The 22,084-nt window shown below is 43.6% G+C and overlaps 1 protein-coding gene across 3 annotated transcripts in view; it reads left to right on the plus strand.

Annotated features, from left to right (window-relative positions):
- Window positions 1-22,084, plus strand: part of LOC115109717 (calcium/calmodulin-dependent protein kinase type 1D-like) — a 48,859-nt gene that overhangs the window by 12,440 nt on the left and 14,335 nt on the right. For 2 of the 3 annotated variants that reach the window (XM_029634981.2, XM_029634982.2), the window contains exon 2: window positions 21,081-21,212. The exons of the other annotated variant lie outside the window; for it this stretch is intronic. In XM_029634981.2, the coding sequence (XP_029490841.1) occupies window positions 21,081-21,212 (132 nt within the window). The remainder of the gene's footprint in view (window positions 1-21,080; window positions 21,213-22,084) is intronic. 3 annotated transcript variants of the gene reach the window in all.

Raw genomic sequence — 22,084 nt, forward strand, 5'->3', positions numbered from 1 at the left:
AATAGTACTGTGCAGCCGTCTTCATGGACCTGACCAAGGCTTTCTACTCTGTCAATCACCACATTATTATCGGCAGACTCAATAGCCTTGGTTTCTCAAATGACTGCCTCGCCTGGTTCACTGATAGAGTTCAGTGTGTCAAATCGGAGGGCCTGTTGTCAGGCCTACTCTGGACGGTTCTGACTTAGAATATGTGGACAACTACAAATACCCAGGTGTCTGGTTAGACTGTAAACTCTCCTTCCAGACTCACATTAAGCATCTCCAATCCAAAATTAAATCTAGAATCGGCTTCCTATTTCACACCAAAGCCTCCTTCACTCATGCTGCAAACATACCCTTGTAAAACTGACTATCCTACCGATCCTTGACTTCGGCGATGTCATTTACAACATAGCCCCCAACACTCTACATCCAATTTGCTATCACAGTGCCATCCGTTTTATCACCAAAGCCCCATATACTACCCACCACTGCGACCTGTATGGTCTCGTTGGCTGGCCCTCGCTACATATTCGTCGCCAAACCCACTGGCTCCAAGTCATCTATAAATCTTTGCTAGGTAAAGCCCTGCCTTATCTCAGCTCACTGGTCACCATAGCAACACCCACCTGTAGCACGCTCTCCAGCAGGTATATTTCACTGGTCATCCCCAAAGCCAACACTTCCTTTGGCCTCCTTTCCTTCCATTTGTTCTGCTGCCAATGACTGGAACGAATTGCAAAAATCTCTGAAGCTGGAGTCTTAAATCTCCCTCTATAACTTTAAGCATCAGCTGTCAGAGCAGCTTACCGATCGCTGTACCTGTACACAGTCAATCTGTAAGTAGCACACCCAACTACCTCATCCCCATATTATTACTTACCCTCTTCCTCTTTTGCACCCCAGTATCTCTACTTGCACATCATCATCTGCACATCTATCACTCCAGTGTTAATGCTAAATTGTAATTATTTCACCTCTATGGCCTATTTATTGCCTTTACCTCCATACTCTTCTACATTTGCACACACTGTACATAGATTTTAATATTTTTATTTAGTTATTGACTGTACGTTTTGTTTGTGTAACTCTGTTGTTTTTGTCGCACTGCTTTGCTTTATCTTGGCCAGGTCGCAGTTGTGAATGAAAACGTGGTCTCAACTGGCCTACCTGGTTAAATAAAGGTGATTTTTTTTTTTTAAATGAGTCACTGTCTAAACAGTCTGTAGGTTGAAAACCAGTCATCTCTACATAACAGCCCACCATGCCTGGGGGCGGCAGGTAGCCTAGTGGTTAGAGTGTTGGGCCAGTAACCGAAAGTGCCTACTTAAAGGTTAAAATGAAAACAAAAGAAATGAATTAAAAATGCCTCTGCCTGTCTGCCCACCAATGTCTTCAGGAGCTCGGTCGTGCTCAGTTTTGTTCTGTTGTAAACCATTTTTTCTAACACACACACACACACTGTCCCATGTCAGCACAGCAGAGGCTCTGGTTGAGGCTCCTGCTGTGTTGTGTATAAGCAGAGACAGCAGGTGTGTAGTGTGTTGTATTTAGTGAGCTTGCTGCCTGCTGAGCTGCTGTCACAGGCTGACAGCAGGCGGTTCACTCAGGGTGAGCCAACCCTGGCAGGTTTAGCACACACATACACACAGCGCTGTCTTTTCTCCTCTTCCTCCCGACCCCTTGTTCAGCGCTCAGCCTAGACGCTTTGCTTGGGGATTAAGAATAGACTGATATAGGAAGGAGGGGACAGGGAGATGTAGATTCTCTTCTCCTCCTCTTTCTTCCCTTCCTCTACTTCGGGCTTTCCCGAAGGGGTCTCCCTGACTGAATAACTTTCAACCCCTTCCCCCGACCCTAGAATTTACCCACTAGCCCATAGACACATTTACATCAGAACGGATTGGATTGGTTATTGGGTATAAGCAATATGGCAGAAATTCCAACTAGCCTATCAGAGGTAAATGTGGAACTAGCACAAGAACACATTTTTAACTGACTTGCCTAGTTAAATTGAAACAGTATTGCTCATACCTGTTCAATATTTTAAGATCTAGGTGAAAGGCTGCTTCTGGATGAGGCCATAATCTCCACCTGTTGCCCTTCAACAATGCATAGCTATGAGATGGGAAGCAAGCTTGGGAAAAAGAAAGGAACGGCCAAATTGTCACCATTGAAAACATCAATGCTCAGTCACGTTGATTTGGGTCACGCCAAGAGACCTTACGTAATTCACTCCGTTCCATCCAACTATATTGTCCTGGCGGGGAAATTCATTGTGCTTCCGGGGGCACGTAAGACACGCAATTTAGTATACAGTTAAGAAGTAATATGTGTCACTGTCATATACAGTGGGGCAAAAAAGTATTTAGTCAGCCACCAATTGTGCAAGTTCTCCCACTTAAAAAGATGAGAGAGGCCTGTAATTTTCATCATAGGTACACTTCTACTATGACAGACAAAATGAGAAATCCAGAAAATCACATTGTAGGATTTTTTTATGAATTTATTTGCAAAATATGGTGGAAAATAAGTATTTGGGTGGAAACATCATGCTTTGGGGCTGTTTTTCTGCAAAGGGACCAGGACGACTGATCCGTGTAAAGGAAAGAATGAATGGGGCCATGTATCGTGAGTTTTTGAGTGAAAACCTCCTTCCATCAGCACGGGCATTGAAGATGAAACGTGGCTGGGTCTTTCAGCATGACAATGATCCCAAACACACCGCTCGGGAAACGAAGGAGTGGCTTCGTAAGAAGCATTTCAAGGTCCTGGAGTGGCCTAGCCAGTCTTCAGATCTCAACCCCATAGAACATCTTTGGAGGGAGTTGAAAGTCCATGTTGCCCAGCAACAGCCCCAAAACCTCACTGCCCTAGAGGAGATCTGCATTGAGGAATGGGCCAAAATACCAGCAACAGTTTGTGAAAACCTTGTGAAGACTAACAGAAAACGTTTGACCTCTCATTTGCCATCAAAGGGTATATAACAAAGTATTGAGAAACTTTTGTTATTGACCAAATATTTATTTTCCACCATTATTTGCAAATAAATTCATTAAAAATCCTACAAATGTGATTTTCTTCATAGTTGAAGTGTACCTATGATGAAAATTACAGGCCTCTCATCTTTTTATGTGGGAGAACTTGCACAATTGGTGGCTGACTAAATACTTTTTTGCCCCACTGTAAGTACAGTGGAACCTGTCGTACAGTATTCACGGAGTGGGCGATCGTAACGGCAGAAGGTTACGATGCCCTCATCTGTTCTTTTTATTGTTACCTGTGAATGTCTTCATGAGTCACTGTCTGAACAGTCGATAGGTTGAAAACCAGTCATCTCTACATAACAGCTCACCATGCCTCTGCCTGTCTGCCCACCTACATCTGCTGTAGCTCGGTCGTGCTCAGTTTTGTTCTGTAAAACTTTCTTCCACACCCACACACACACACACAGTCCCATGCCAACACAGCAGAGGCCCTGGTTGGGGCTCCTGCTGTGTTGTGTATAAGCAGAGACAGCAGGTGTGCGGTGTGGTGTATTCAGTCAGCTAGCTGCCTGCTGAGCTGGTGTCGTGGTTGGGTCACTCACTCAGGGTGAGTCAGCCCTTGCAGCTATAGCACCCACACACACAGCATGGTCTTCTCTCCTCCTCTTCCCAATCCCTCATTCAGCCTAGACCCTTTACTTGGGAATTAAGAATAGACTTATCAAAGGAGTGCGGGACAGGAAGAGACCCAGATTCTCAGATTCTTCCTTCCCCTCCTTCATTTCAGGCTTCTCCAGAAATTCCAACTAGCCTACCAGAGGGAAATGTGGAACTACCACCATGTTGCACATACCTATTCAATCCTTTAATAATCGAGGTGAAATCCTTATGGTTAATAGGGCTGCTTCTGGATGAGGCCATAGTCTTTTCCTTGTTACCCTTCAGCAATGCATAGCTATGAGAGGGAGAATCTGCTATTGATCCACGGACCCTGACATCTACTTTCTAATATTGTTCTTTTACTACAGCTCAATTGAATGTTTGGCAGGCAGGTGTAATCCATTTGGTTTCCCAATACAAACAGAATGATAGATAAGCTTAGATTTTGATTACAATAGAATAAAAGTTGTGTTAAACAAACATCTGATGTGTGCTCTTTGAATGAGAAAATATATATATATATATATATATCTCACACTGAACAAAAATAAGTGCAACATGTAAAGTGTTGGTCCCATGTTTCATGAGCTGAAATTAAAGACCCCAGAAATGTTCCAATGCACAAAAAGCTTCTCTCAAATGTTGTGCACGAATTTGTTTACATCCCCGTCAGTGAGAATTTCTACTTTGCCAATATAATTAGTCCTCCTGACCGGTGTGGAATATCAAGAAGCTGATTAAATGGCAGGATCATTACACATGTGCACCTTGTGCTGGGGACAAAAGGCCACCCCAAAAATGTGCAGTTTTGTCACACAACACAATGCTACAGATGTCTCAATTTTGGTGGAGTGTTGAATTGGCATTCTGACTACAGGAATGCACACTAGAGCTGTTGCCAGATAATTGAATGTTTATTTCTCTACCATAAGCTGCCTCCAACGTTGTTTTAGAGAATTTGTCAGTACGTCCAACCGGCCTCACAAACGCAGACCACGTGTCACCACGCCAGCCCAGGACCTCCACATCTGGCTTCACCTGCAGGATCGTCTGAGACCAGCCACCCGGACAGCTGATGAAACTGTGGGTTTGCTCGTCATCGTCACCAGGGTCTTAACCTGACTGCAGTAACAGACTTCAGTGGGCAAATGCTCACCTTTGATGGTCACTGGCATTCTGGGGAAGTGTGCTCATGGATAGAATTCCAGGTATTCCAAATTGTATTTGTCACATGCGCCAAATACTTAGCCCTGAACCAACCATGCTTTAAGAAGTTAAGAAAAAAACAAGTTAAGTGAAAAATAAAAGTAATAAATAATTTAACAGCAGTAAAATAACAAGCGAGGCTATATACAGGGGGTACCGGTACAGAGTCTATGTGCGAGGGAACCGGTTAGTTGAGGTAATTAAGGTAATATGTACATGTAGGTAGAGTTAAAGTGACTGCATAGATTATAAACAGAGTAGCAGCAGTGTAAAAGAGGGGTCAAGGGTAGCCCTTTGATTAGCTGTTCAGGAGTATTATGGCTCGGGGGTTGAAGCTGTTAAGAAGTTTTTTGGACCTCGACTTGGTGCTCCGGTACCGCTTGCCATGTGGTAGCAGAGAGAACAGTCTATGACTAGGGTGGCTGGAGTTTTAGGGCCTTCCTCTGACGCTGCCTGATACAGAGGTCCTTCGCCCCAGTGATGTTCTGGGCCTTACGCACTACCCTCTGTAGTGCCTTGCGGTCGGAGGCCGAGCAGTTGCCATACCAGGCGGTGATGCCCTCAATGGTGCAGCTGTAGAAACTTTTGAGGATCTGAGGACCCATGCCAAATCTTTTCAGTCTACTTGTTACATGCAATATGCTTTGTGGACAGCTTTATGATGGAACAAAGGTGTGGTTGAATTTATTATGCCGCTATGTCTTATTGTCTCTAACCTTAGGCCTATATATCACAGTGGCAATGAATATTAATTAACAGGTTATAGAACAAATTCCCCAGGTTGTAATAATAACACAGGTTGTAATAAGAACACATAGGTTGTAATAAGAACACAGGTTGTAATAAGAACACAGGTTGTAATAAGAACACATAGGTTGTAATAAGAACACATAGGTTGTAATAAGAACACACAGGTTGTAATAAGAACACAGGTTGTAATAATATAACACATAGGTTGTAATAATGGAACACAGGTTGTTATAAGAACACAGGTTGTAATAAGAACACATAGGTTGGAATAATAGAACACATAGGTTGTAATAAGAACACAGGTTGTTATAGAACACATAGGTTGTAATAATAACACAGGTTGTAATAAGAACACAGGTTGTAATAATGGAACACAGGTTGTAATAAGAACACAGGTTGTAATAATGGAACACAGGTTGTAATAAGAACACAGGTTGTAATAATAGAACACATAGGTTGTAATAAGAACACAGGTTGTAATAAGAACGCATAGGTTGTAATAAGAACACACAGGTTGTTATAGAACACATAGGTTGTAATAAGAACACACAGGTTGTTATAGAACACATAGGTTGTAATAATAGAACACATAGGTTGTAATAAGAACACATAGGTTGTAATAATAGAACACATAGGTTGTAATAAGAACACAGGTTGTTATAGAACACATAGGTTGTAATAATAACACAGGTTGTAATAAGAACACAGGTTCTAATAAGAACACATAGGTTGTAATAAGAACACATAGGTTGTAATAAGAACACACATGTTGTAATAAGAACACAGGTTGTAATAATAGAACACAGGTTGTAATAATAGAACACAGGTTGTAATAAGAACACAGGTTGTAATAAGAACACAGGTTGTAATAATAGAACACATAGGTTGTAATAATAGAACACATAGGTTGTAATAATAGAACACATAGGTTGTAATAAGATCACATAGGTTGTAATAAGAACACATAGGTTGTAATAAGAACACATAGGTTGTAATAAGAACACATAGGTTGTTATAGAACACATAGGTTGTAATAAGAACACATAGGTTGTAATAAGAACACATAGGTTGTTATAGAACACACAGGTTGTAATAAGGCTTTTGTTCTGGCTTGGCTTCCCCAGGGATTTTTTCCCACGCATGGATCCTGTCGACATCAGTCAGTCAGATCCACTGCTGCTTGGCCGGCATCTCGCTCGCACTCAATGATGGTGCTCTCAATGATGATGTCAGAGATGCATTTAGTACCAGAAACAAACAAATACTTCTACAGTGCCTCCCGCTTTTACTTATCACATCTGTGCAGGACAATTAGATCACCATAACCATATTCACTGTAACTGGACTGCTCTGTAGCATTAAGACCATTTTAAAGGGTTTTCTCTTATTACCTTCCTTTACCCAGTCCTATTTTCAGAGAAAGTGCTGTAGTGTAGCTAGTCTCCTTTCAGGCAGGCACTGAGTGATTGTGGAGTAAAGTATGTGTGTGTGTACACACAGTCGGTCCTCAAACGAGTGGCTGGCTCTTGTGGGAGAGGGGATTGAGTTGAGCTGCAGCTAGGAAATTGGTATGATGATGGGGGACCCTTTAGATGTGGCTGTGGCTGTTGTAAGTGTATGTGTGTCCGTATGTGGGTGCAGAAGTGTCTCTGCCTCCTCATGCATTCGTTGAATCCCTGATTACTTGAATCTGGTCCTGTATTCATAGGACTTCTTCACCTGATCCTAGATCAGCACTCCTGCTCTGAGACGCTTTATAACGACGCCCAGAAGTGATAGTAGTACAGGATATAGTAAGGGGAGCTGGCTCGGGTTTGGGTCTGGAAACACGGGTCTAGTTTATAGTAGGGGTTTAACGATTCAGGTCCGCGGACCCCAAACCGATCCAAATGTAGCATGCATTGGTCAGAAAATGTATTCAAAAGTTACGATACACAGATTCACAAATGTTTTGCTCCTAATTCTTTGTTTCTACCTTCCAAAAAATACGATTTTTTTTGTACAACTGATGTGTTCTCTCGTTCATGGTCAAACTAAGAATGTAACTGTCTTGACAGTCATGCCCAACAACCTAGGGAATATTAGTAACCTAGTCAAACTGCGCACTGTGCCAGCTTCGCCTGCAGACCAATGTGTGGTAGGTGGCCTCTTCCTGATCTTGCTCATCTCTGCAACACGTTCAGCATTCAAATGCTAAAATAGTTTGTGTGATATTAGGCAGCATTAGTTCACAACCTAAAGTGCCTTCAGAAAGTATTCACACCCCATTATTAAAAATAAAAAGCTGGAATGTCTTGAGTCAAGTTATTCAATCCTTTTTGTTATGGCAAGACTAAATAAGTTCAGGATGAAACATTTGCTTGCATGCATAATAACATAATAGTGTTTAACATGATTTTTGAATGACTACCTTTATACCCCACAGGTACAATTATCTGTAAGGTCCTTCAGTTGAGCAGGGGATTTCAGACACTGATTCAACTACAAAGACAAGGGAGGTGTTTCAATGCCTCGCAAAAAAAGGAGCACCTATTGGTCGATGGGTAAAGACAAAAAAAAGCAGACATTTAATATCCCTTTGAGCATGATGAATTTATAATTACACTATGGATGGTGTATCAATACACCCTCAGGGATTTCACCATGAGGTCAATGGGGACTTTAAAACACTTAAAGTTTAATGGCTGTGATGGCAGAAAACTGAGGGTGGATCAACAACATTGTAGTTACTCCACAATACTAACCTAAATGACAGAGTGGCTGCATCATGTTATGGCTATGCTTGTCATCGGCAAGGACTCGTTTTTTAAAGATGAAAATAAATGGAAAAGAGCTGAGCACAGGCAAAGCCCCAGAGGAAAAACCTGGTTCATCAGTCTGCTTTCCAACAGACACTGGGAGACAAATTCACCTTTCAGCAGGACAATAATCTAAAATACAACGGCAAATATACTGTACACTGTACAACATTTAATGTTTCTGAGTGGCCTAGTTACACACAGCTGTAAACCCTGCCAAGGGGGATTCTAACACATATTGACTCAGAGGTGTGAATACTTACGTAAATTAGATTTCTGTATTTCATATTCAGTCAATTTGCAAACATTTTTAAAAAAATCTGTTTTTACTTTGTCATTATGGGATATTGTGTGTAGATAGGCAAGGAAGAATATCTATTTAATCCATTTTGAATTCACGCTGTAACACAATATTATATGGAATAAGTCAAGGGGTATGAATACTTTCTGAAGGCACTGTATGTAATTTGCTAAGTTATTCGTATCTATGGGCTGTTGAAAATTGTTTGACCGGAATAAAAGTAAGCTACCAGAAACAACTCTCATTTGGCTATACTTGCTGAACAGTGTTTACAATTGATTTTATTTCGATTGTTAAGATTCACCATCAGTTTTGGTAGTTTTGCTTTAAACAGTCAGTCAATATTGTTATTTTTAGATATACAGGGTAAATTTGATACATTTATCATGCGGAATCACTTTTATGAGGCGCACGGTTGGCCAATGTGGGAGAAGAAAATATAATTCTTTCAAACGGTCAAAACCATTTCATTTTGAGGGGTGAAATCCAAACTTGTGTTACATATTCATTGGCTATGTCATACCTAATTCGTAAACATTGATACATGACTAGCTCATACACTTAATCTTGCAAAAATGATACGTTTTATTAGTGGGTGATGGTGATTTCTAAACATGATGGTGATTTTCAAATAGGCTACATTGCAGCCCCCCCCATCTGATATTGTAGATGCTTAGTCTCCCTTATGGCTCAGATCAGGTACCTGCATAATACATACACATCATTTACAGTACATTCTGAAAGTATTCACACCCCTTGACTTTTTCCACATTTGTGACCGACCGTCTCGATTCGGTCTTGAGGCAAAATATCCAATGTTTTTTTTACAATGGATAAATGTAAAGACTCAGCTAGAAAATGGTATATCATACACTACAATTGAGGAACAAAAGTAATTCTGCTTTGAAAGTTGATAAACCTGTAATCTCACTTTTGAGAAAATGGCCCTTGAGTGTTTTGGTACACCTACTGGAGAGTTCCTCTTTTCTACACCCATTCAGCATCATTCACACCCTCTTACGCTTTAACCCCACCAATCTCTTTAAGGATTCACATGTGAAGCTATGTACTAAGCAACCAAAGATTTCGAGACCTAAAGTCTGGTATATACTACGGGTGTGTTCGTAAATTTAATCTGGAGTGCCAGAGTGTGTTCTGGGTGTTCGTAAACTCAGAGCGTTTGTCAGATTTGTATTTTGTGAATTCCGAGTGTTTCGCTCTCAGAGCGTTCATAGAGCACACTTGATGGTCTGGCCGAGGAGTAGCGTTGATCTGAGCATTTTGACCTAATAGCAGCAGTCAAGCTAACTGGCTAACGTTGGCTAGCTTGCTAGCTTCTTTCAGACACAAATGAGAGAACAGCTCAATCTGACCATTTTACCCGCCCTAGCAGAGCTGGTTAGGCTGTTTTTGTGTTAACCAAAGCGTTGCTGACTGCAACTGTGCTGCTGGCAAATTGAATTACGCTTTTTTGCCAACGTTTACTGACACCGGCCATATTCAACAGGTGTTGAGCGTTTGTAAATTTGTCAGTTATTCTGCTCTCTGGCACACTCAGACGAGTGCTCTGAAATCGGAATAGATAACCAAAGTGAATTTACCAGCTTCGTCTAGCAAAAATTGTCGCAGTGACAACATAAACATTCTATTGAAATAGTTACTTGCCTAGTGGAGTCTTTTGCTAAGACATGTAGCTAGCTAGCTAAACAATGAAGCATCATCCCAACTCGTTACTACCCTGCATGAATCTGCAGGTAGCTAACCAACCAGGTTCAATGTAAGCTAGATAACATTAGGCTATAACAAGCAATGCAAATGGACCTGAGATACAAATAATATTACTACACAGATCATACACTTAACGTTAGCTAGCTATCCAGCCAGCCAGCCAACGTTAACTAGCTAGCTAACAGTAAACTTCAACTTGAAATGAGAACGACTTTCTGACAAAATTAGAAATGTCTATCTGAATGTAGCTAGCTAGACTCTCTTACCGTACACATGGATGGACGCTTCTCCCTCTGTCACGGATACCATGCTTGCTCTTAGTTTAAAGATGTAATCCGGAGACAGTTGTTTTATACAACACCAGCCTTCTGTGTGTACTCTTTTCTACTCCGCTGCGTATTTGCTATCAAACGGCGGGAGTTTTTATCTCCTTAGCTATCACACTCTAATTCCACTGATTTCAAAACTAGGTCCTCCAGAAAGTGGAGAGCAACACTTATGCAGTTCTACTACATCATATCTTTTCAAAAAGCTATATAAAGGAGTACATACACATACTGACCAGCTCATTACAGACAGAAGCATGCTACATGGCAGACCGATCCGAATTAATCTCTTGGCATGTCCAGCCCACTCATTATCTCAGCCAATCATGGCTAGCTGTCTTTTTTCCCGTGGCTAATCCAACAAGGTTCGTAATTTAATTATTGTATTTTCAAAACAGTAACAGTCGGACACTTACATGGAATTTCAGGCTTAGCTGCAATCTTTAGAATAGATTTTGGCGAGTTACAGTCTCTTTCTTGTCCGCTCTCTCGCCCCCCCTCTCTCTCACTCCCCTCTCTCTTGCTCTCCCCTCTCTCTGTCTCTCGCCCTCCCTCTCTCTCGCCCTCACTCTCTCGCCCGCCCTCCCTCCCTCTTGCCCGCCCTCTCTCTCGCCCTCCCTCTTGCCCGCCCTCCCTTTCTCTCGCCCGCCCTCCCTCCCTTTCTCTCACCCTCCCTCCCTTTCTCTCGCCCTCCCTCTCTCTCCCCTGCCCTCTCTCTCTCTCTCGCCCACCCTCCCTCTCTCTCTCTCGCCCGCCCTCCCTCTCGCCCGCCTTCCCTCCCTCTCGCCCTCCCTCCCTCTCTCTCGCCCTCCCTCTCTCTTGCCCGCCCCGCCCTCCCTCTCTCTCACCCGCCCTCCCTCTCGCCCACCCTCCCTCTCGCCCTCCTCTCTCTCGCCCTCCCTCTCTCTCGCCCGTCCTCTCTCTCGCCCGCCCTCCCTCTCGCCTGCCCTCAGTCTCGCCCGCCCTCAGTCTCGCCCACCCTCCATCCCTCTCGCCCGACCGCCAGCCCTCTCTCTCTCTCTCTCTCTCGCCTTAGCCGAACTAACCTCCAGGAAAGAAAGATTAGAATGATTATTTCTCCCATTTAATCAAGAGTCTGGCGAGCCGAGCACAGAGCTTACATTCCAGGAAAGCAACCCAAGGCCCTAGCCAGTGCTCATAACAACAACATGTAGGCCTAATGTCCCGTGTTGATGCAGTAGCAGACACTGGACAGAAGTTGTTAGTAATCATCAGTATGAGAGAATGTTATATTATTCTCAGGAATAATAGAGGCAACATTTTCCAAAACAGAATTTGCTGTACAGTATGTATAATGCCTGTTTTAAAGTGATCATAACCTGATTCACGTCGTATATTGACACGCTTATGAAAGCCTATGCCACATTGCCAGTCTTAAGATGAGATGGTGCCTTTTGCTTGTCTTGGTGAATGTTGGCATAACACTGTCTACAGTGTTGGCTTCAATTCTATTTCAATTCATGAGAGCTCATAACAGCATGTAGGCCAACATGTATATGACAATGGTTGCCCCAGGCGCATTTTTTCAAATGTGTTTTTGAAAAGGATATGAGTATCTAGCAATGTTCAAATCATAATACATTCTCTGCTCTTGTTCTTGTGACGCACGTGCAGTACTGTCCAAGGGATTTAAAAAAAAAAAATTTTAAACCTTTATTTAACTAGGCAAGTCAGTTGAGAACAAATTCTTATTTTCAATGACGGCCTAGGAACAGTGGGTTAACTGCCTGTTCAGGGGCAGATTTGTACCTTGTCAGCTCGAGGATCTGAACTTGCAACCTTCCGGTTACTAGTCCAATGCTCTAACCACTAGGCTACCCTGCCGCCCCACAGTATCCGTTGCTTGAAATAATGTCTGTTGATGTAATATCGCAAACGGACATGGCAGTTTCACCGCAACGGATTCCAACTTTGACATCCCACTAGTATTGATGTAGCTGCTAGACAGCATGGCAGTAATCATCACTTTGAGGGAATTTTGGCAACACTTTAGCCTGCAGCTATTATGATTCAGTTACAATACACTGTAAGACCTGTCATAAGCATGCATGTCCGCTTATAACAACATTATCATCTCATTGTGATCCTGACTAAATCACAGCCGCTTTGTAAATGTCCTACTGGAGAGACATGCCGTGTCATATGCCTTAGACGTTGCTTGTCTTGGTGACTGTCGGTATATAACGCTGTGTATTGGGGTAACTGAATAGTCCTGACGGGACAAGGACGCCAGTGACCGTACTCGAGCACGGTTGTGGTCCGTGGACTGTTCTGCAAGCCGGAACGATGACCATGAACTCGACCCCTAAAAGGGAATTGTAATTCCATTAGACCAGTACATGCTCTACCCCATCTGGATTATCTAGCCTGGCTGGCAATGACTTTCCATCCAATAGATGACATAAGCGGAGCATTAATGCGTCTTACACAACATGATTCTCTGTGATTTACTCTGACTCAGCAGCTACCGCAGTAGCACAGGCCATGACTAGGGCATGCACGCAGACACACACACACAGACACACACACACACACCAACTCTAGCCTAGCTCGGCCCCCGTGACCCCCAACACCACTCCACACTTTTTAACATTTACTTAAACTCACTCTATATTCGCATAATTGCCAATGGTTTATTATGCGGGTGCCCCGTGCTCTTTAGAGAAAATGAAAAACCGTCACACTGCACCCGCCTCAGGTTTTCTCTTTCTCTAAAGTTACATTTGAAACATTTCCTAAGCAGACTCGCTTAAAGGAATCTTAGGATGTGCAAGTGCTTTTCATGTTTGAGTGCCCTGAGCCTGAGAGTACTGGATGAGTTAGGTGTCTTGTTACAGGCTTATTGCCTACAGCAGCTGTCAAATGGGTTTCACAGAGGAGGAATATCCATTCGTCAGCTTAGCCAGCATCGTAGCCTGGTCTCAAGTCGTACACAACAATGCAGGTGTGACCCACTGTGGTTTGAAACTGGATCTCGTGTGTCACAAGACTGGGTTAGGCCACTCTGCTAAAGCCCGAGGCATTAGCCCGGGAAGCCAACGTAAGTCTTCAGGTCTCAGACAAGATTTGTTAATCCTGCAAGTGTAGCTCACAGAGGGAAGTACCTGTTCACTCTGGAAGGACCTGTTGAGGTAACCCGACTAGGAGCTAATCAGCTACTTATTCCACGAAAGCAGAGCAAAAGAGAGCCAGTGTATTCATGGCAGTAAAGCGCTCAAGGTCAAAGCCACCTAGTCTATGACATACACACACTGATAGCACTGCTAGATTGTGACACTTATTCAAAGCCATTTCGTAGAGCCACGCTGTCATTTTTAAATCCAGTAATGGATTGAAAGGAGTTTTACTCAAGAGCCAAATTTAGATGAAGCTTTTCTCCTCAATTAATGCTGCGCTTACGTTCCAGCTCACACCTTGGATTATAGTCAAACAGGGTAGAGTCAGTCACATAAGGTGTCATGTAAAAAATAAAAAATAAACGTAGTCACTCTCTCGTCTGACTGTGTTTACGCCCAAATGTTTTCTTTTAATCTCAAGAAAATATGCGTCCTTACTTCCACCCGTAATGAGTTGCCTATATTGTGGGAGCCCCTATTGTGTATCATGTACCGTGTGTGTGTCATGTAGTGGCAGTGAGATAAAAGTCTCTGCGGCGTTCTTAGTTACCAGCAGGAAATGATGCTGGCTCACCCTGTGCGAGGTGAAGGTAGAATGCACTGCAGCAACCGTCTTCTAACCGTGTGTGTGGTGAACGCTTGCTTCTGTGCATTGTAACAATCCCCTCCAAGCTTCCTGTGGTTTTAATCATTGTGTTCCTTTCACTCTGACTGCAGCATAGCGCAAGCTATACGATGCTCTGGTAAAGACATGCACGGAACACCATTCTCACACACACATACACACACACACACACTAACACATTACATTCACGCAGCTGCGTATGAGTCAGATTTTCTTTCTCACTAAAGTCTCAATGCTGCAGCAGAGAGAAGATGGTAGAGGGTTATAGGAGTGTTATTGGATGGTTGTAGAGGCCAGCCTGTTGCTGTGCAGTTTGTGTGTGTGTGTGCGTGCATGTGTATCTGGAGGGTGTGTGACTGTGTGTGTGTTACTGTATCTATGATCTATGGAGTGTGTAGAGGAGAGCAGGATTAGCATGGATTTGATGACCAGGGGAGGTTTAGCAGGCCGACTACAGCTGAGTTTAGAGCCTGCTGAAAGGAGTCGATTTACACACACACACACACACACACAGTGGCTCGCAGGTCTGCATACACACATTCATACCCACACATGAAGTCAGAGTCAGCCCTAGCCTTTTGGGTGCACCCCCCCACACCTTGTGATCAAAACATTTTAGTAGCTCTCCTCTTGACAGCTAAAGTTTTCTTACTTTCCTGCAATTCTACATATTTTGCCATGGGGCATAGAGAAAATTTTGCAGTTTTAAAGCAGGTTTGATTCAATTATACTCATTTTGCCATGAGGCGGAGAAAAAAATACCTGTTTTTGTAATGAATTTCCTGCAATTCTTCACACATTTCTCCACCGGGTGGAGAGGAATGCTTGCAGTTTTTAAATATGGTATCTTAGTGAGTAACAAAATCAATGGGAGCCCCACGATTGGTAATTCGACCATGATTACAAGTTCAGACAGCTGGCTAGACTAACCAAAAATAAAAGGTCAAAGATGCTGACATGGGCTAATTGAGTGACTCAGTGACTGACATAAAATAAACTGCTGCTGCACAACCACATTTCGAAATTGCTCCTGGTGTATTCTACTCTCAATAATAAGTTGAGACCCCGTCGTTTTGGCAGTGGGGTTGGATTGACCCGCTGGCCTACAGCCAGTGGTCCATCCCTATAATAGACCCTTGACAGGAGCCAAGGCTTTAAAAACAGCAGTGCCACGGAGGTTGCTCTCTCTGTGTGTTTGTGTGTTTGTGTGTTTGTGTGTGTGTGTGTGTGTGTGTGTGTGAAGGGATGGTGTGTATATGTAACGGCGTTCTTCGTTTGTCGAAAGAGAGGACCGAAATGCAGCGTGGTGGTTACTCATGATCTTTAATGAAGGAAAACGGAACGATACATGAAATAACTTACAAAGACGAAAACAACAAACGGAACGTGAAACCTATTACAGCCTATCTGGTGAACACTACACTGAGACAGGAACAATCACCCACGAAATACAAAGTGAACTCAGGCTACCTAAATACGGTTCCCAATCCGAGACAATGAGAATCACCTGACTCTGATTGAGAACCGCCTCAGGCAACCAAGCCTATACTAGACACACCCCTAATCAACCACAATCCCAATGCCTACAAAAACCCCAATAAGACAATACAATAACCCCATGTCACACCCTGGCCTGAACAAATAATAAAGAAAACACAAAACATTATGACCAAGGCGTGACAGTATAGGGGTATGATAATGACTAACATTCAGCCACTTATTTCTGTTGTGTGGTTAAAGAGCAGGGAACACAGAAGAAAATGACACCTAAGTAAAGGGAATATAGAAAAGTAAGCATGAGTATAGGTGGGAGAAAGGGCAAGCCAGAGAGGGAAGGAGAGGAAAGATAATGGAGGAAGCTGGCTACACGATCAATGCAGGGTTTTTATTAACTAACTTTAAACGGCACAGCACAAGGACATGGCTTGTAGGGCTTGTAAGGCTGGTAGGTAAGTTTGTGATACAAATTATGATAGGAGGCTGCACGCTAACCAATCAAAGGGCATTTCGCAATATCTATGGAACAGGGTATGCAAGACAACATAGGAAGTATTCTAAGGAAAGTATAGCATCATAAACGGTCTGATTGACGATAAACATACAGGCTAGAAAGTTGGCATTGTACAATTCTCCGTACACATAATATAGCACTTACTTAACCTCTTGCTTCTACTCGGGACGCTTGCGTCCCAACTAGAGCTCTGGAAATGCAAATGCGCTACGCTAAATGCTAATAGTATTAGTTAAAACTCAAAAGTTCATTAAAATACACATGCAGGGTATCGAATTAAAGCTACACTCGTTGTGAATCCAGGCAACAAGTCAGATTTTTAAAATGCTTTTCGGCGAAAGCATGAGAAGCTATTATCTGATAGCATGTAACACCCCAAAAGACCCACAGGGGACGTAAACAAAATAATTAGCATTTCGGCGTTACACAAACCGCACAATAAAATAGAAAACATTCATTACCTTTCACCATCTTCTTTGTTGGCACTCCTAGATGTCCCATAAACACTATTTGGGTCTTTATTTCGATTAAATCGGTCCATATAAAGCCTAGATATCGTTATATGTAGACTGTGTGATAAACGAAAAAAACATTGTTTCAAAACGTAACGTCATTTTTTTTAATTCAAAAAGTCGACGATAAACTTTCACAAAACACTTCGAAATACGTTTGTAATGCAACTTTAGGTATTAGTAAACGTTAATAAGCGATAAAATTCATCAGGAGGCGATGTAAAGATCATTAGCTGTCCGTCTGGAAAAATGTCCGGCTAGAAACTCAACGAAAATATCCGGTCCTAGACCTGAGGAGATACGGTGCCCTGCATGTGTTTGACCAAGAAAAAACTCGAAGGGAAATGACAAGACTCTAGACACCGTGTGGAAGCTGTAGGTACTGCAACCTCAGTCAATTAATTGTGGTTCACCTTTATCAATGGGTTCAAGTAGCGCATGGATATATTTTCCCATTTTCAGTGAACAGTTTTTCCTGTGCTTTTCGATGTAAATGCCGTTCTGGTAAAGCCACAGCAGTGATTTAACCAGTTTTATAAACGTCTGAGTGTTTTCTATCCACACAGACTAAGCAAATGCATATACTATATTCCTGGCATGAGTAGCAGGGCGCTGAAATGTTGAGCGATTTTTAACAGAATGTTCAAAAAAGTAGAGGGTCGACTTAAGAGGTTAAGAGTGAGGGACGCACAACAAAGGACTTGGGCCGCCCCATGCCACCACACACTGAATAAACACTACGGAAACACAGGCTACTTTATACCAGAGGAATGGTGATTATCAGAGGGAGTTAAGGTGTGGTGACTTGGCAGGAGATGTGGGATGTCCAGAGGGTAGTTGGGGCAATGGCATGATCCTTTGGAACAGTCCAAAGAGGACCTAGGTACTCTCTCTTTCATTTCCTCTCTCTGCCGCATCTGTCTCTCTCAAATCAAAGTTTATTTGTCACGTGCGCCGAATACAACAGGTGTAGACCTTGCACTGAAATGCTTACTTACAGACTCTAACAAATAGTGCAGAAAATGTATTAGGTGAACAATAGGTCAGTAAAGAAATAAAAACAACGGTGAAAAATAACAGTAGCGAGGCTATATACAGTAGAGAGGCTATAAAAGTAGTGAGGCTATATACAGACACCGGTTAGTCAGGCTGATTGAGGTAGTATGTACATGTAGATATGGTTAAAGTGGCTATGCATATATGATGAACAGAGAGTAACAGTAGCGTAAAAGAGGGGTTGGTGGGTGGCGGGACACAATGCAGATAGCCCGGTTAGCCAATGTGCGGGAGCACTGGTTGGTCGGGCCAATTAAGGTAGTATGTACATGGATGTATGGTTAAAGTGACTATGCATATAAGATAAACAGAGAGTAGCAGCAGTGTGAAAAAGGGGTTGGGGGGAATCACAATTTGCAAATAGTCCGGGTAGCCATTTGATTACCAGTTCAGGAGTTGAGAAGCCTTTTTGTCCTAGACTTGGCACTCCGGTACCGCTTGCCATGTGGTAGTAGAGAGAACAGTCTATGACTGGGGTGGCTGGAGTCTTTGACCATTTTTAGGGCCTTCCTCTGACACCGCCTGATGTAGAGGTCCTGGATGGCGGGCAGCTTAGCCCCAGTGATGTACTGGGCCGTACGCACTACCCTCTGTAGTGCCTTGTGGTCGGAGGTCGAGCAATTGCCGTACCAGGCAGTGATGAAACCAGTCAGGATGCTCTCAATGTTGCAGCTGTAGAACCTTTTGAGGATCTCAGGACCGATGCCAAATCTTTTTAGTTTCCTGAAGGGGAATAGGCTTTGTCGAGGCCCTCTTCACGACCAAGTTGGTGTGTTTGAACCATTCTAATTTGTTGGTGTTGTGGACGCCAAGGAACTTGAAGCTCTCAACCTGCTCCACTACAGACCCGTCGATGAGAATGGGGGAGTGCTCTGTCCTCCTTTTCCTGTAGTCCACAATCATCTCCTTAGTCTTGGTTACGTTGAGGGATAGGTTCTAATTCTGGCACCACCCGGCCAGGTCTCTGACCTCCTCCCTATAGGCTGTCTCGTCGTTGTCGGTGATCCGGCCTACCACTGTTGTGTCGTCTGCAAACTTAATGATGGTGTTGGAGTCGTGCCTGGCCATGCAGTCATGTGTGAACAGGGAGTACAGGAGGGGACTGAGCACGCACCCCTGGGGGGCTCCAATGTTGAGGATCAGCGTGGCAGATGTGTTGCTACCTACCCTCAACACCTGGGGGCAGCCCGTCAGGAAGTCCAGGATCCAGTTGCAGAGGGAGGTGTTTAGTCCCAGGATCCTTAGCTTAGTGATGAGCTTTGAGGGCACTATGGTGTTGAATGCTGAGCTGTAGTCAATGAATAGCATTCTCACTTAGGTGTTCCTTTTGTCCAGGTGGGAAAGGGCAGTGTGGAGTGCAATAGAGATTGCATCATCTGTGGATCTGTTTGGGCGGTATGCAAATTGGAGTGGGTCTAGGGTTTCTGGGATAATGGTGTTGATGTGAGCCATGACCAGCCTTTCAAAGCACTTCATGGCTACGGACGTGAGTGCTACGGGTCTGTAGTCATTTAGGCAGGTTGCCTTTGTGTTTTTAGGCACAGGGACTATGGTGGTCTGCTTGAAACATGTTGGTATTACAGACTCAATAAGGGACAGGTTGAAAATGTCAGTGAAGACACCTGCCAGTTGGTCAGCACATGGCCGGAGCACACGTCCTGGTAATCCGTCTGGACCTGCAGCCTTGTGAATATTGACCTGTTTAAAGGTCTTGCTCACGTCGGCTACGGAGAGCGTGATCACACAGTCGTCTGGAACAGCTGATGCTCTCATGCATGCCTCAGTGTTGCTTGCCTCGAAGTGAGCATAGAAGTGATTTAGCTCGTCTGGTAGGCTCGTGTCACTGGGCAGCTCGAGGCTGTACTTCCCTTTGTAGTCTGTAATAGTTTTCAAGCCCTGCGACATAAGATGAGCGTTGGAGCCGGTGTAGTATGATTCAATCTTAGCAATGTATTGACGCTTTGCCTGTTTGATGGTTCGTCGCAGGGCATAGCGGGATTTCTTGTAAGCTTCCGGTTTAGAGTCCCGCACCTTGAAAGCGGCACCTCTACCCTTTAGCTCAGTGTGAATGTTGCCTGTAATCCATGGCTTTTGGTTGGGGTATGTACGTACAGTCACTGTGGGGACGATGTCCTCGATGCACTTATTGATAAAGCCAGTGACCGATGTAGTGTCACTCGTGCTTCCTGCTTTAATTTTTGCTTGTAAGCAGGAATCAGGAGGAGAGAGTTGTGGTCGTATTTACCAAATGGAGGTAGAGGGAGAGCTTTGTACGCCACGAAAAGTATAGCTGAAAACTCTCTAGGCAAGTAGTGTGGCCTGTAATTTATCACAATATACTCTACTTCAGGCGAGCAAAATCTAGAGACTTCCTTAGATTTTGTGCACCAGCTGTTGTTTACGAATATGCACAGACCCTCCCCCTTCGTCTTTCTTGCCAGTGCAGCGTATATCCCGCTAGCTGAATATCCATGTCATCTTTCAGCCACGATTCTGTGAAACATAGGATATTACAGTTTTTGATGTCCCGTTGGTAGGATATTCGTGATCGTACCTCGTCTAGTCTATTGTCCAATGATTGCACGTTGGCAAGTAATATTGACACTAACGGCAGCTTTCCCACTCGCCTGTGGGACCTCACGAGGCATCCCGCTCAGTGTCCTCTATACCTGTGTCTCCTCCTATTGCAAATAACGGGGATGTTGGCACTGTCGGGTGTTTGGAGAATGTCCTGTGCTTCTTGCTTGTTGAAGAAAAAATATTTATCTAATACGAGGTGAGTGATCTCTGTCCTGATATCCAGAAGCTCTTTTTTGCCATAAGATACGGTTGCAGAAACATTACAAAATAAGTTACAAATAACGTGAAAAACCCCCACATAATAGCACAATTGGTTGGGCGCCCGTAAAACTGCTGCCATTTCTTCCGGCGCCATTTTAACACTACCCCTCTCCCTCTCCCCCCTCTATCTCTATCTCTCCCTTTCCCTCTGTTTCCACAGTGGTGCATTCTCTGAGGTGATCATGGCCAGGGAGAAGGCCACAGGGAAGATGGTTGCAGTGAAGTGCATCCCTAAGAAAGCACTGAAGGGAAAAGAGACCAGCATTGAGAATGAAATCGCCGTGCTTAGGAAGTAGGTACCGGGCGTCCTGAGGGGGATCAAAGGGGGGAGGTAGTTGCTTGGTTACGGTTGCCATCCTTCCACCCTGCCATCCTCTCTTTCTCTCTTCTTCTCGCCAGTGCTTGTTTCTCTTGCTCCTTTATCTAATGACCCAGCACACATACGCTCCGCCTGCCCCTCATTCACCCACCTGTCTCTCTAAACGAGGCTCGTCATTTTCTTTGTGTTTTTGATCACCCACACCTTGTTGCTTGGACACCAGAGTGGTATACTACAATGCAAGCTAGATTTACTCAGGGTTTTCTTAAGCAAGCCAGCTTCAGTTAGCTTCACATTCTAGCTCAGGCTTCATCCATATTACGACGGTGGATATTGCTCGTCCGCCCGCCACTAACTCTCGCAGGCTTGTAACTGCGTGTGCATGTCGAACGAACGGACTCTTCATTGAGACATTACTGAAACACCAATCCCTGGGTGCCACATTATCATTTGTGCCGACATCAAAATGAGAAAAAAGTTATCTTACTAATTCAGCAGGCTAATGTGTTACTTATTGTTGATGCCACCTTTAGTGTGTTTATCAATGCATAAGCACCTTTTTTCCCACTCGGTTATCCAGAGTTGACCAAGGTTACCTCGCTAACTACTCTAAACCAGGTACATAGTATACAGTTGAAGTCGAAAGTTTACATACACTTTGGTTGGAGTCATTAAAACTAGTTTTTCAACCACTACACACATTTCTTGTTATCAAACTATAGTTTTTATAAGTTGGTTAGGACATCTACTTTGTGCATGACACAAGTAATTTTCCCAACAACTGTTTACAGACAGATTATTTAACTTAACTTAACACTGTGTCACAATTCCAGTGTGTCAGAAGT

This window comes from Oncorhynchus nerka, linkage group LG25, assembly GCF_034236695.1.
Source record: "Oncorhynchus nerka isolate Pitt River linkage group LG25, Oner_Uvic_2.0, whole genome shotgun sequence".
NCBI lineage: Eukaryota > Metazoa > Chordata > Actinopteri > Salmoniformes > Salmonidae > Oncorhynchus > Oncorhynchus nerka.